We start from the raw sequence: 13,822 nt of genomic DNA, 5'->3' as shown, positions 1-13,822 counted from the left end.
TTACTGATGAACTTATGTTCAAAGGTTAAAAATAAATAAACCAAAATGAATGCCAGCAAAAGTCATCATCTCTCAAACTGTAATCAAAAAGGCTCACCACAGGTAATATAAAATCTGAGTCTGATCTCTTATTTTTTTCCTGGTTACTGAGTATTGTCCTCATATAGTCCATGTTTGTTTCACTATTAAAAATTTTTGAGCTTTAGCAGCACACCTTAATGCACGTTTTATATGTAGCCTCCACTTTTTCTCTTCTCATTCTGTTAGGATGGCTTGGCACCTTCTAATAGGTTGACTAAATCTTGCTGTAAGGAAAAGCACAGGTATAAAGGAGGCATCATACATGGATACTGTGAGATTTGATAAAAGGTTTATATACTCTCCTGAATATACATGGAGAAAAAAATCCAAACCAAAACTCAGACATTCTTATTTTGAAATAGTATTTTACTTCAAAACTGTTCCTCAAGCTATGTAGTCACTGAGTGAAAGTATATTTTTCCAAGAATATGGGAAAATAGAAAAAATCACTTATTCAAAAATGTTAAGAAACAGATTATGGCTGTATTTCTCCAGAACACATTCTCCTACATTCACAATGTTTGGTTAATGTGATTTTATCATGTTTCTGATAGGTTTATTCCCAGACCATGGTGCAGTTATGCATGATGAATGAGTACAGAACTGAACATCAAAGTAATACAAGAGAATATCACTAAAAGAAATCATATTTGTTTAAAATTCTGGAGTGGCCATATGCAATATATAACTAAAAATTACTAAATTCAACTAACAGTTTCAGGTTTGAAGGAAATCATCATCTCTCAAGCTTTCTTTTTATGAATAAAATTATATAGTCAGAGGTCATCAAGTGTAAACATATGTATGTATTTCTCAGTTATCTAAGCACGTCTCTGGTTAACTCTGGTTTCTCAACCTAGACTGCACTACCCTTATCTTGTTACGTTTCTATATAAATTTACCCCTACTATCAATGCAGCTGCATCTGTGATCACTTCCATAGCAACCAACAGACCGCATAGCACAAAAGCCTCTCTTCACTTTAAGTGTGACAATACAACCAGGCTTGCACTGTGTCTCTGACAGCAGGTGATAGATCATGTTTGGGGAAGGCAGAACTAGTGCATGAATATGTGCCAGCAAGGTATGACTCTAGGTTCTACTAAGGATACATTAGTTGTGTTCAGTAGCATTACATAGCCCTCACATGAATGCAGGGTGCAAAACTTTTCTCACAGTTCTACTCACATGCAAACTGGTTGTGTTTTTATGAAAATTATTTCACTTGTGTACTGCTGTCAAAGCAAGAAAACAAACAAACAAACAAACAAACAACACCAAAACCAGATCCAGTTAGCTTCACAGAACATTATAAATTCATTGAAGTTCTTAGTAACTGTTGCTGCAGTCAAAGGGATGCTTTTTATTGTAATCTGAGCATTCTCCAGTAAAATCCAGAGGTTTCTCCAGTTGTTTCTTATGTCTTTCAGCCCTAAAATTGTGATATTTTATCTGTTCATCATCTTGGAGCAGTTGTTATAGAATCTGAATAGGGGATGAATTGTTGGATGATAAATATTTCAGAAGTATATTTGCTTTCATAAAATAGCAGTTCACATAAGGTAATAGATAAGGAAAAATTCAACTGCTTCCCATATAAATTGCTCTCACTATGGAATTATACCCTGTGCTTGCAATAACATTAATCTGTTTTGTTACAGAAGCTGGTTAGAAACAAACTGGTGTCTAAATGATAATGAGTGGAAAGAGATTCCTTGAAGCTACCAGTTGATTTCTGAACAGTGATTACCTGATCATTCATCTATTGAAGTCTAATGATGGCAATACAGTTACTGCTGTACATTTGATTTGCTGTGCTTGTGCTTTCAAAACTCACAAACTTCAGTAGAAAAAAACCTGTATCTCACAGGCATGTGCAACTTGCTGTAGGAAGTAGTCACACTCTCACCTGTCCTCTCTTATGTGGGCAGGTTGCTGTTGGTCATCACTCCAGTGTAGTCAGATTTGGCAGATAGTGGAAGTCCCAGTCTGCCATAGGGACTACAACTAGAGAAAAATAATTATGCAAAGGAAATTCATATGTGCTAAAGGAATTTCATTGTTTAAAATTGTCAGACTCCATATCAGTCCTTCACTTGAGACATTTTAGAAGCCAGAGAATTGAAATGGTTGAAGGCCACTGGCATAGATTAGTACACAATTCACCTTAAAGTTGAAAACGTTTTAAAATGAGACAGATCAACAATGTAGAAAAGATATACTGAAGTTTAAATTGAATTAAATTAAATATATTGAATCTTGCATTCAGTTAGTACCTCTTAATATTTTAACCTAATTTTATATATATATATATAAAGAGAGCAGCTACAAAATTACTTTAAAATCAATCATTTCAATCCCTAAGCTATTACTAGAGACTACCCAAAGCACTATCGCTTTGGGTAATGGAGCAACCTTAGTGTGTACATCCTATTGTAGGCTGTATTTGCTCTGATCAGTGTTCTTTTCCTGCAGTGTTCATGCATATTTAAGGTGATATAATCTATATTCAATAAAGTAACTGATATTTTTTTCTATAAATCTGAGTTAAAAATTAATCAGCAAATAAAGAAACTATCTCTTTAGGCCCACGTACCACTAGCTGGTGTAAATCTGGGGTGAACACCAGAAAAAAAATACAATGTTGTCCACCTTCTATGGCATATTGCCTGTTTTCTTTACTTCATTTAGTTCTGCAGTTAGCTGCAGTGGTCCTGTCTGTGGCACAACTGGAAACGTGTCATCTGCTATAAGTATTATTCATTTATAACAACCTAAGTAGAAGCTTTGACAGAAAAGAGGCAGTAATTCACAGTATGTAATACGTCCTGCTCCTGGGATAAGTCACACCCAATCCCCCTCTGCATTATGCGGCAGACATAACTTGTTCAACCCATTGGAGCAGTTTCCTGAGCAGTGATATTTATTTGTGGAACCTCTTCTAGCAGGGTTTTGAAGCAGATGAGGTGGTGTAGATTGCCTTGGGGTTTTGAGACCTATTTGTTGCCAACAGTGTTTGTGACCTATTAGCTGAACATCATTGCTTTGTAGAAATTAACCTGTTTAATTCTTCCCTTTTTAAGGGTAGAGAATATGGCCATGCGACTGGAAGAAGTAAATGAGCGGGAGCACTGCATGAAGGCTTCTCTGCAGACCGTTGACATCAGGCTTGCTCAGCTGGAAGACATGATGGGACGGATGGTGACTGCCTTAGAAAAAATGACTGGCATAGAGAGAGGTGAGACAAATAAGATACGATCCAGGACCTCATCCGACTGCACAGATGCAGCCTACATTGTGAGACAGAGTAGCTTCAACAGTCAGGAAGGCAACGCCTACAAGCTTCAGGAGAGCATAGATCCTACAGGAGAGGAGTCCATGTCCCCAACATCGCCTACGATCACACCCCGCATGCGAAGTCACTCTTTCTATGCAACAAATATGAAGGACAAGTGTGGGTTGGAAAAGCTGGAAAGCATTTTTAAGGAAAGGTCTCCAAGCCTGCATCGGGCAATCAGTTCCCACTCAATAGCAAAAGAAGGAAAGACTCCATTAGCCCCTGCCAGCACTTTGTCAATCGCCCCAGACTCCAGAAGACCTTCATCTTGTATAGACATCTATGTTTCTGCCATGGATGACATACATTCTGACACAGAACCTCTAGAGAGCTCCATAAATATTCTTGGTCCTGGAGATGCAGCTCTACAGGCTCACATAGCCTCTTCCCTTTTAGCTAGTAGCTCATACATTAGCAGTACACCTGGTGAAAAAATTTCTGGCAGGAGTCTTGATTATGAGGAAACCTCTGGAGTAGAAACAAGGGCATTTTCATCAGACTACTCACAAATCACTGACTGTCAAATCCCCTGGGATTCAGACCCTCCCTTGTATCACACTTTAGAGAGATCTAAAAGCAGTCGTTACCTGGCTACAACTCCATTTATACTGGAGGAAACACCCATTGTGAAATCTCACAGCTTTATGTTCTCTCCTTCTCGGAGCTACTTCAGCACCCTTGGGGTCCCAGTCAAAACAGCAGAGTACACAAGTATTACAGACTGTATAGACACGAGGTGTGTGAGTGCTCCCCAGGCCATTGCGGAGAGGGCCAGTTTCCCTGGAAGTCTTGGGGGCAAAGTGGAAGACTTGGGATGCTGCCACCCTGAGAGAGAAGCTGAACTAAGCCACCCAAGCTCTGATCATGAAGACATTGAGGCCAAAGAAAAGAAGGGAATCCCTTTATCTCCTCAAGACAGCAATGCTGGAAGAACTCTGGCCAACAGCATTCCACTTCCAAAAATAGAGCGAGCCAACAGCTACTCTGCAGAGGAGTCCAACATGTTGTATGCTCAGCACACACGGAAGAGCTACTCTATCAGTGACAAACTCGACAGGCAGCGAAATGCAACAGGCCTGCGGAACCCCTTTGAGAGGAGTAAGCCCTCCAGGCCAGAGAGCAGAGGGGACAACCTGTCCATGAGGAGACTGTCAAGAACAGGAGCCTTCTGCAGCTTTGAAAGCAAACACAGCTAGGCTTAGACAAAGCTCACCAGCAGTCAAATGGGTCATCTGTTCTCCAGTCCATTTTCTCAGCAGAACTGAAACCAAAAACCTTCACGTTACCCAAGGTCAACTCCAGCTGGCATTAGCCACCGGTCAAGGGAGCACATTGTCAGTCTCAGCATCACCCACTGAGGTACTGCATCTCAACCCAGTTGACATTTGTACTTAAGGAAAAAGGGAGGGATGAAAGCTTTATAAAGACTTCAGTAAACAAGAGGAATAACAAGCCCCCTTTTTGAAGTCAGAAGAAATAAATTAAGAGGTCTAAATAAATTAATAAATATCTGCCTTTTATTAGAAGGCATCCTAAAATCTTTGATCCTTATTCAAGTTTTTAAGATGCAGAAATTAACTGGCAAAAAGAGATGTACAAATTAAATGTTCCAAACTTCAGTCACAACCTCTTTTTCATCTATTTCACCATTGTGATGACTGATGAAAAGCATTTGTTATTTCTGTAGGAACTGGCAGCAAACAAGACTCCCCAAGTCCCTTGCATCTCACACTTGTGGAAATGAAGAAAGGTGAACACAGTAACGACCATAATGTTCACTTGTCTCCTTTCGTATCAACTTCTAGTGTCACAGAAAGTTTATATTTTCAAGAGCAGAAAGGGAAATGAAATGGCTTTTGTACTGCAACTTAAATGGAAGGAGAATTTATGCTAAAATATCAGGTGATTTCCTGTATAAATCAGGCATTTTAGATTCTAGCACAGCTGAGCAAGCTCAGGATGAATGTAATTAAGCGGAATAGTATATATTTATTTTTTTACCACATTTGTCATCAATATGTTGTCTCACTAAATCAAAGGATGTGATGGAACAGTAAGAAGAGGGTGAGCAGAGCAGAGCATGGTAATATTGTCAGGTTCTTACTGCTCCATTTAATTATGTACACAAATTGGGGAGATTTGTGCACCATGCTGCTACTGGGTTCTACTTGCTGTTCCATTTGAGCTGCCAGCTTTTCACATCATTCCCTCACCTAAAAATATACAACTTTTTTTTTTATGTGTACATAGCTGTATTTGAACATTTCAGAGTATACAAGAATTATCAAACAATCTGAATCCAGATTCATGTAATTAGACTGAAGTTGCTTAAAGGAAAATGTTTTTGTCAGAGGACTGGAAAACACTAAAATTTCTATATGCTTCTAAGGTAAGTTAAAGAATCAAAGTGAAACTGCAAGTGTCTATAAAGAGCAAAAGCCATCAGTTGTGACTAGGCTTTCACCATTCAGCAGCATATGACACAATGAGCATTTTTATAGGAGAAAGTGTGTATGAATGGCAGTGCAGTGATGGGTTTTGGTTGAAGACAGTTGTAACTCCACTGAGCTGACCTAAGGGTCCACAATGTCAACCAGACTTTCAAACTTCTTATGAGAAGGTGTCCCAGGTCACAGGTAGAAGAGTATGCAGAAGAGTGGAGCAGCATAAACTGCAACTGGATCAAAATTTCACATACTTTATGAAGGCAGAACATTTAAGCTTTTAAAGAGCTGAAGCTAGTTAAAAAGCTATTAAAAATGAAAATATCTCTACAATTACCAACATCTGTGTAGAACCAGCTCCTTTTTGTTATTAAAAATGAACACATGTGAGTGGGGTACATACTTCCCATTATTTAAATGGGAATTATCTTTCAAAGGCACCTTTGAGAATGCAGGTTGATATTTTCTCACAGAGTCCTCACACTGGGAGACTCAGAGCACCATCTGAGAGCTAAGTCTGAAAGGCAACAAATCCAGACAGAAAATAATCATCAGCCTCAGGAAAAGAGACAAAGAAGGTGAAAACATTTAGTTAACAAGTCACTGCGTTGGAAAGTTCAGGAAACAAAGAAATGCAGCAAGGGGATGTTAAGAACAGTGTGTTTCATACTTCCTGCACCAACGTGTTCCTTGCTTTCTTCTATTTGTTCAGGCTTTCAATGACCTAAACTCCACCAAGACAGTGTGTTTATGCAATTGCCTTTCAGCCCATGTGCAGCATTACGGTCACATGGCAATACCAAGAAAGGTCAGATACCTTTCTGTGCATTATGAAGCATGCTTGTGGCAGGCTGATTGTTGAACAATAGCAAAATGCCCAAGGGCAAAGGAACTTGTATTTAACAATATGCTTCAAATGTGCCAACTTCTGTTAGCAGCCTTTTCCTAAGGCTTCTCCAAATATATCTATCCTTGGTGAGTAGAGGGGGATATTCTCACTTTGTTTTCTTTGTTACTTTTATGAATGTCTGCTAAAACTGTTGTGGACTCTTTCATTTTCACCGTATTACTGGCCTATTCTAGAGGAATTTCAGATTCATTAGAAATTCCTTGTCAGTGCTTAGTGAACTAGTTCAAGGCATTGGGTTCTCCTCTGGGGTAGATTTCATCGCTTAGTTTGTCAGGGTAAAGGAATTTGCCAAACCTAGAAGCTGTATAAATGTTTAGGATACAGCACCTTATTGATCTGGAGCACACATTCCAGGTAAAATGAAACAGGACACTTTATTTACCTCTTAAAATTTGCCATTATGTATAAAATGTAAATTCAGATGTTAAAAGTGTGATTGCAAGATGTCAGTACACCACTTTTCCTGAATGTTTCCCATTTATTCTACGATGTGGTTTCTATAGGATATATTATGATGGATGTTAGATTATTTTATTTTCACCTGCTTTTACACATTGCATCAAAACTGCTGCTTTTTGAATTTGATGCTAAAACACCTATTCCTTGCAGTGGGACCAGACTTCCCATTCCTAATATTATGATCATTTAGTGAGAGTGGAAGTCTTATTAATCCATCATCATGTAGCTATAGCATGTGCCATATGACATATTTTGTATCAAAGGATAGCTTATGAAGTAGACACATATATAGTTGTGACATGTGGTAATATTAGTGAACGTTACAGGACAGGTTTAATATCGCATTCTGTGGTCTTGTTTGTAAATCTGTAACATTCAATAAAATAGCACATGTTGCATCAAGCATTAAGTTCCACTATCCAATTATTAGCTTACATATGGAATATGCATTTCTTTTCACAGTGTGTAAGTTTGGTATGTTTCACATATTTCTTTGTATAGCTCCACTTAAATGTCTGTATGAGCTGATGTATAAACATCTAATGAGCTGCTGTGGGCTGTGACAGATGAGTTGTGATGGTGTGAAAGATGAACTGGCATGTTATGCAAAAGATTATAAGATAAATGAACTTTAATAATATTTTGAAACTCAACTGAGCTTAGCTGTTTGTTTACATATGCTGGTTGACTGAGGAAGCTGTGTGCAGTATTTTATAAATATTTTCCTATAGTAATCTGTTCTGTTGTTTCCAGTTTAAGTGATTCTATTCTACAGTTGGGGTATACACTTGTCCTAGGTATTGTATTATAGCACATTATTCTTTCACAATAACAGTGTGATATAACTGAAGTAGTTTCTCCTCCTTACAGTCCAGTCTTTTTTTGTGTCAAAGAAAATGCATGCATTGTTCCATGAGTTTCTTTGGACTACTAGGAGACTTAACATTTTACTATTGCCTGCCTGTAAAGATGAATCCAGTTAGGAATGAATTCAAACTTTTGGATGTTTACATTATTTCCATTATGTTTGATCTTTAGCAAAGTAAGTGATTTTTTTATTATTTTTAAATGACAATTGTATTTTATGAAATTTGAATACTCAATACAAAATGCGAACCTACAGCAGTGCTCAGACATTTGGCTCTCTCTTTTTCTGGAAGAGATAAGGTGCTACATTATTGTTCTTAGCACAAGTGCCAGTTAACAAATGGCAGTGAGGGGATAATTTGAAATATAATCAAAAACCAAAACATCCATTCATCTACATACGGAAATCCCTCTGGGTTCCAAGACATAGATTACTTTTTTCTTTAATTTTCCATTTATAGATTTTTTGGTAAAAAAAAAAAAAATAAAAACAACAAAACTGATTTGTACCTTTTGTGGAATGGATAGCCTTTTGTCAGGGGATAAATATCTTAGTTAGGTATATTTTTTGTATGAGAAGACAATGATTTGTTTCTTAGAAACTGTCAGTGCATGGAAAATGCAACTACATGAATAACTGCTCAAAAAAATGTGCTGGTAGCAGCACACAGCCTTAGTCCAATGACTGCAGTCAGAGCAAACAAGTATCTGTCCTGAGAGCATTAGTTATCAAAGGTATTAGAGTGAACCAGTGAAACAAAATGCTCTGTAAACTCGTGGTGCAGATTTTCAAAACAAGCATAAATGTCTTGTTATGTTGCTCAGGTTAAACACTTAAGAGGATCTGATAATCACCAGAAGGGAAGATGTGAGCTGGTCATTCCTGGATTTCCCTGGGAATGCTTAAGTAGTTGTGATGTCTCTCCCCTGCTTAAAAATAATATATTTGCATTTTTGCACAAATATGCATAACTGTTTTACGGAAAGCCACATTTTCAGTTCTGCTGAAAGATAGTAAGTATAGATCATCTTCTTCAAAAGAGATGGGAAAGATTCCTAAAATAGATTTTTCCTTCAGCCACCTCAAACAAAAACACAGTCCCAGGTGGGATGAAGCAAAGCATTGGGGGTGTCTGCTCACCTCCTGAAACCCTTCATTACTGTAGATGGTATTCGCTGTCCTTGCCATACATTGGCACAAAAGCAGTAGTATCGAATGCAGAGGGACTTTGTTTCTGTGCTCCAGTGAGAGTTACCCTGCTTTATAGCCAGTCATACGGTGAACACTACAGGTCACACAGGCTTCTCTTCTCCAAGACTGACTACAAACTATGATCTTACCAGTGCTGGCGCAAATCTGCAGAAAATCCACTGATTTGAATGGCATACTCTGACTTTTGTCAGAAGATGGATTTATTCTGCGTTTCTAACTCTGTATTACTTTGAGCCATGGCATGGATTACACTAAATCATCTTCATGCTGGAAGTCTAATGACAGAGCCTTTGAGCCAGACTGGTTGTGAAACAGTCTCTGACCTTTTAATTTCTGCTATATGCATTCAGATCTGTTGTAGAGCCACACAATACTTATTTCAAAGAGCTATGAGAAAAAATGTTTGATTATTAAATTGCTGATGTTTCTGCTGCAGGGAAGTGATAACTCTTGTTTATTTTAGTATTTGGGAGGAAGGGGGAAGGGACAGAAGAGGGAATTGGATGTGAAATAGAGTTTTATGCCTGTACAAGAGTAAATTGTATTAAAGTTATATCCTTTTTCCACCACTGCAGTTGTTGTACATGAGGAGAGTCTATTTGCTGCTACTGCTGTCTGGAACAGTGTTTGCAATATACTATACTAATAGCTATTTGATCGTTTATTATTTGGGCTATCATTTGTAAGTGTATAACAATCATTTATAAAGGGATAAAAATTATTAAAATGTCATTTTAAACAAATTCCTACTAATACAAAGCTTTTCAAGTATGATTTGTCTAAATGTACATAACTAGGGAAAATGGTCCTTTCCAAAGGTCTACTGGATTCACAATGCACTTTTAGACTGTGTTTAGATGCGTAATAAAGAGCAGAAGTTGGCAATTACTACAGTAGAACTTTCTGAAATTTCTGTAACAATTGTTTTGCAATAAAAAAGAGATGTAGATCAAAACATCTGTTCTTACTGGAGCATTTATTTAGGGTCATTTACTTTCAAAGCAATAAAGCAATGATGCAATGGCAGCTGCTTTTCTCTAAGATCTCTCACTGCTTTAGTTCTAACACCTTTAAAGAAAACCAAAGCATTTACTCTGTTATGCACAGGGGTTCTGAATGCTGTAAGTTATTTTCACCTCTGAGATCAGGTTTCATTCACATGTCCCTTATTCTGGCCAATACGAGAACCAAGATGTACTTCTCAGTGTGTTTATTCAGAAAAAAGAAATTATTTCTTTTCTTTCTAGATACCATTTCAGAAAAGGGGTAACATAAACACTGATTGCAGATCTTCTCTATATTGCATCCACATAGACTGCGTGTATGACAGATGGATGGTATCGCTGGCTCTTGTAGCTAAAGAAGGTTCAGTAAAAGAGGGCACCAAGTAATCCACTACCAATGTCCTCCTCTGAAATGATAACTCACCTTGATCAAGAATGAAATCATTGTCCCTCTCCTCATGCAGCTACAACCAGCTTTGGTACTTCCTCACAAAAATGCTGAAAAAAACATTACTGACACAAAATCTGACAAGTTCAGAACCTCCTGCCCCCACAAATAAGCCTTCACTGAGATGATAATGTGTTTTAGCTAAATGCAAAAGAAGCACAGGAAACAAACATCCAATTGAATAAGAAGGATATCAAATACTCAGAATAGTTCTGCACAGATCAGTCACACTTCAGGAGAGAAATGATTCAGAGGAGTGTTCTTTATTTCAAATATCTGAGAAGGCAAGGCTAAATTTCTTAATCAGATTTTATTTCATCCTTTCTCTGGATTTCTTATCCTTTCACTGCCATTTGGTGAACACTGGGAGTTTGAAGCTTTCAAAAACAAAATTAAAAAATAAATCTGTGCCAGGCAGTTGTCATTATGCTTCTTTCCAGGTAACACTCTATCTCTGGTCTCCCTGGGATTTTTCACAGTAACAAATTCCTCCTAAATTCAGCCAAGTAGTAAGTGCTGGGGAAAAAAGCAGCATCACTACCTGTGATTTCATTCCCTTGAGCTGCAGTCTGGTAGCCTTTAGGGAAGTGGTCTAGTCTCTTTTAATCTCATTAGCACATAATGAAAAAGAATGCCATTTAACGTACACTGTGGCGGCCAACCTGATTCATTATCCCCATGACTGAGTACAGCAACAGCTCACAGTTACACTAACCCTCACTGTCTTTGCATACAAAGCCCAAATTTCACTTTGTTACACTTTTGGAACAAGAAACATAAACCCCCAGGATTCTATTACTTGAGCGTTTCAAATAACTGATTGAAGGCATAAATAGTGTAATATTTGGATTATATTTTTGGGAGTCAATAATGACAAGCAGTATCTGACAGAGGACTATAGCGTGCTCATGTGAAATAATAGTAGCAGTTTGTGGACACTTACAGACATCTAACTGCAGATGATACAGGCTACTTTTGTAGGGAACTGTGGGTGGAACTGCCTTTGCTGGTCTGGATTCCAAACCAAGAAGTTTGACAGCTGTACAGATGGCTGGCTCCTACCACCTTCTAAAACTGAAACTTTATAGCTACACTTTTCCTCAATTAAACATGTAGCCAGAGGTTGAACAGCCACATGTACACCCTAGAGTCAGTCTATGAAGGTGGTAGAATTATCCTCACAAAATATTCCATTCTTTTTTTGTTCACAGGATGCAAGATGAGAATTTTCCTAACAAGCTTGGGAAAATAACATATCGGGACTCTAAGAACATTACAGAAAATGTTAATACATAATCTTTTTCTTTTCTTTGTTTGAGAGATGACCAAAAAAAAAATCAACTACCCATTTGGCATTTCTCTACGCACTAAAGTCTTGAAACTAAAAATGCATCGTTAGCAAAAAAAAAAAAATAAATAAATCCTCTGCAAATATCAGCAAAAACACTAAATCTGATTGAAGAATTACATTCTGCAAAAACTCCTAAGAAATATTAGTCACAAATCTGAATTATAACCCACAACTGCTGAACCACAGTAACTGCACTGTAATTTGTGGAGGAGGGGGAGTAGACAAAGGGTGTGTGCAAATGGGAAATGGAAAATTAGTTTACTTACAGGAAAATATGGACAATCATCTCTAAAATTCATATTCTTCTTATACTGTATGGCCAGATCCTACTTTTTTCCTGAGTGGACATCGGGGGAACAAACTCAGCAAATGTCAGTAGTGTCAGTTTAGAATTAATCCATTTCTACCATGCTATCTATTTTGCTAAGACTGTACTAAGTCCCTCAGAGGATCATAATTTAGACAAAAAATTAAAGCAACAATTGCTACTCAGTGCTTATTGTAGAATAAATAGTCCACATCTCAGAGGATCTATGGATATGTTTTTTTTGGTGAATATCTAAAAGAACATTCTCTTTGCTGCAGTCTTATCTGAGGGATGGTGAATAGCTGCCCTGTTGCAAGAATGGGCCAAAGATTCATAAAATGTGGCCTGGTTTTCAGTTCCCCAGAGATCATTTTCTCCCTGAAGCATTTTGGCTTTCTAACCAGAGCAGATGGCCTGCGTCTCCACCCCGGTTCAGGTATGTCAGAGGGGAACAACAGGCACAGTGGGAAGTACACAGAAATGCAGGGACATTCCTTTCCTCACTGAGAAGAGTCACGGCTAGGGACTAAATTAATTTTTGTGTACTTATTTAGATTATTAATAAGATTCATCCAAAAGTAATGCAAGGTTGCTTCCTTTCTATGAAATGGGGATAAGCCACTTTTTATAGGCTGTGGGGATGGTTTTAGGAACAGAAATTCGCCAGGGTGGGGAGGCAGACAGGTCCAGCACAGCTGGAGTGCTGCAGCGGATGGCTGTAAGCTCTTCAGCAGGAATAGGCAAGGAAGGAGAGGTGGTGGGCTAGCCCTGTGTGTTTTGACTGGCTGGAGACTGACAATGGAGATGATAGCCTTGAGTGTTTATGGGTAAGAAACAAATAGAGTGGTAGGAGTCTCTTCTAGATCACCCAACCAGGATGAACACACAGATAAAATACTCTATGAGCAGCTTGGTGAAGTCTCACAATCACTGGCCCTTGTTCTTGAGGGGGTCTTCAACTTTCCAGATGTCATCTGGAAACACAAAAAAGGCAAAACAGTCCAAGAGGCTTCTGGAGACTGTGACAGATAAGTTCTTGCCATAACTGGTGTGTGAGCCAACTAAGGAAGGTGCCTGCTGGACCTGCTGTTTGTGAACAGAGAAGTACTGGTGGGTAACGGGATGGCTGGAGACCATCTTGGGCTCAGAAATCATTAAATTATTTTTAATTCTCAGAGAAATCAGAAAGGAGGTCAGCAGAATCACCACTGTGGAATCCCAGGGGCAGACTTTGGCCTGTGTATCTGCCTGGTTGATGGAGTCTTCGGGAGGAAGTTCTGAAGGGCAAAGTGGCCCAGGAATGCTGGACATTCTTTAAGAAATCTTAAAGGTAAGGAGGTAGGCTGTCCCACAGTGAGGAAAGATGAGCTGTCAGGGCAGAAAACTGGCCTGACTGAACAG

The 13,822-nt window shown here is 38.4% G+C and overlaps 1 protein-coding gene across 6 annotated transcripts in view; it reads left to right on the top strand.

The window, feature by feature from the left end:
- Positions 1 to 10,261, top strand: part of TRPM3 (transient receptor potential cation channel subfamily M member 3) — a 411,660-nt gene extending 401,399 nt beyond the window's left edge. For 3 of the 6 annotated variants that reach the window (XM_027881877.1, XM_027881862.1, XM_027881869.1), the window contains exon 27: positions 3,165 to 10,261. In XM_027881877.1, the coding sequence (XP_027737678.1) occupies positions 3,165 to 4,614 (1,450 nt within the window). In that variant the 3' untranslated portion in view covers positions 4,615 to 10,261. The remainder of the gene's footprint in view (positions 1 to 3,164) is intronic. The other 3 variants (XM_027881893.1, XM_027881885.1, XM_027881899.1) reach the window with 1 other exon arrangement.
- Positions 10,262 to 13,822: the final 3,561 nt, after the last annotated feature.

This window comes from Empidonax traillii, unplaced genomic scaffold, assembly GCF_003031625.1.
Source record: "Empidonax traillii isolate 1590-97213 ecotype Southwest subspecies unplaced genomic scaffold, ASM303162v1 scaffold7:size3022706, whole genome shotgun sequence".
NCBI lineage: Eukaryota > Metazoa > Chordata > Aves > Passeriformes > Tyrannidae > Empidonax > Empidonax traillii.
The sequence above is the reverse complement of the archived record's forward strand: the minus strand, read 5'-3'. Positions and strand labels throughout refer to the sequence as shown.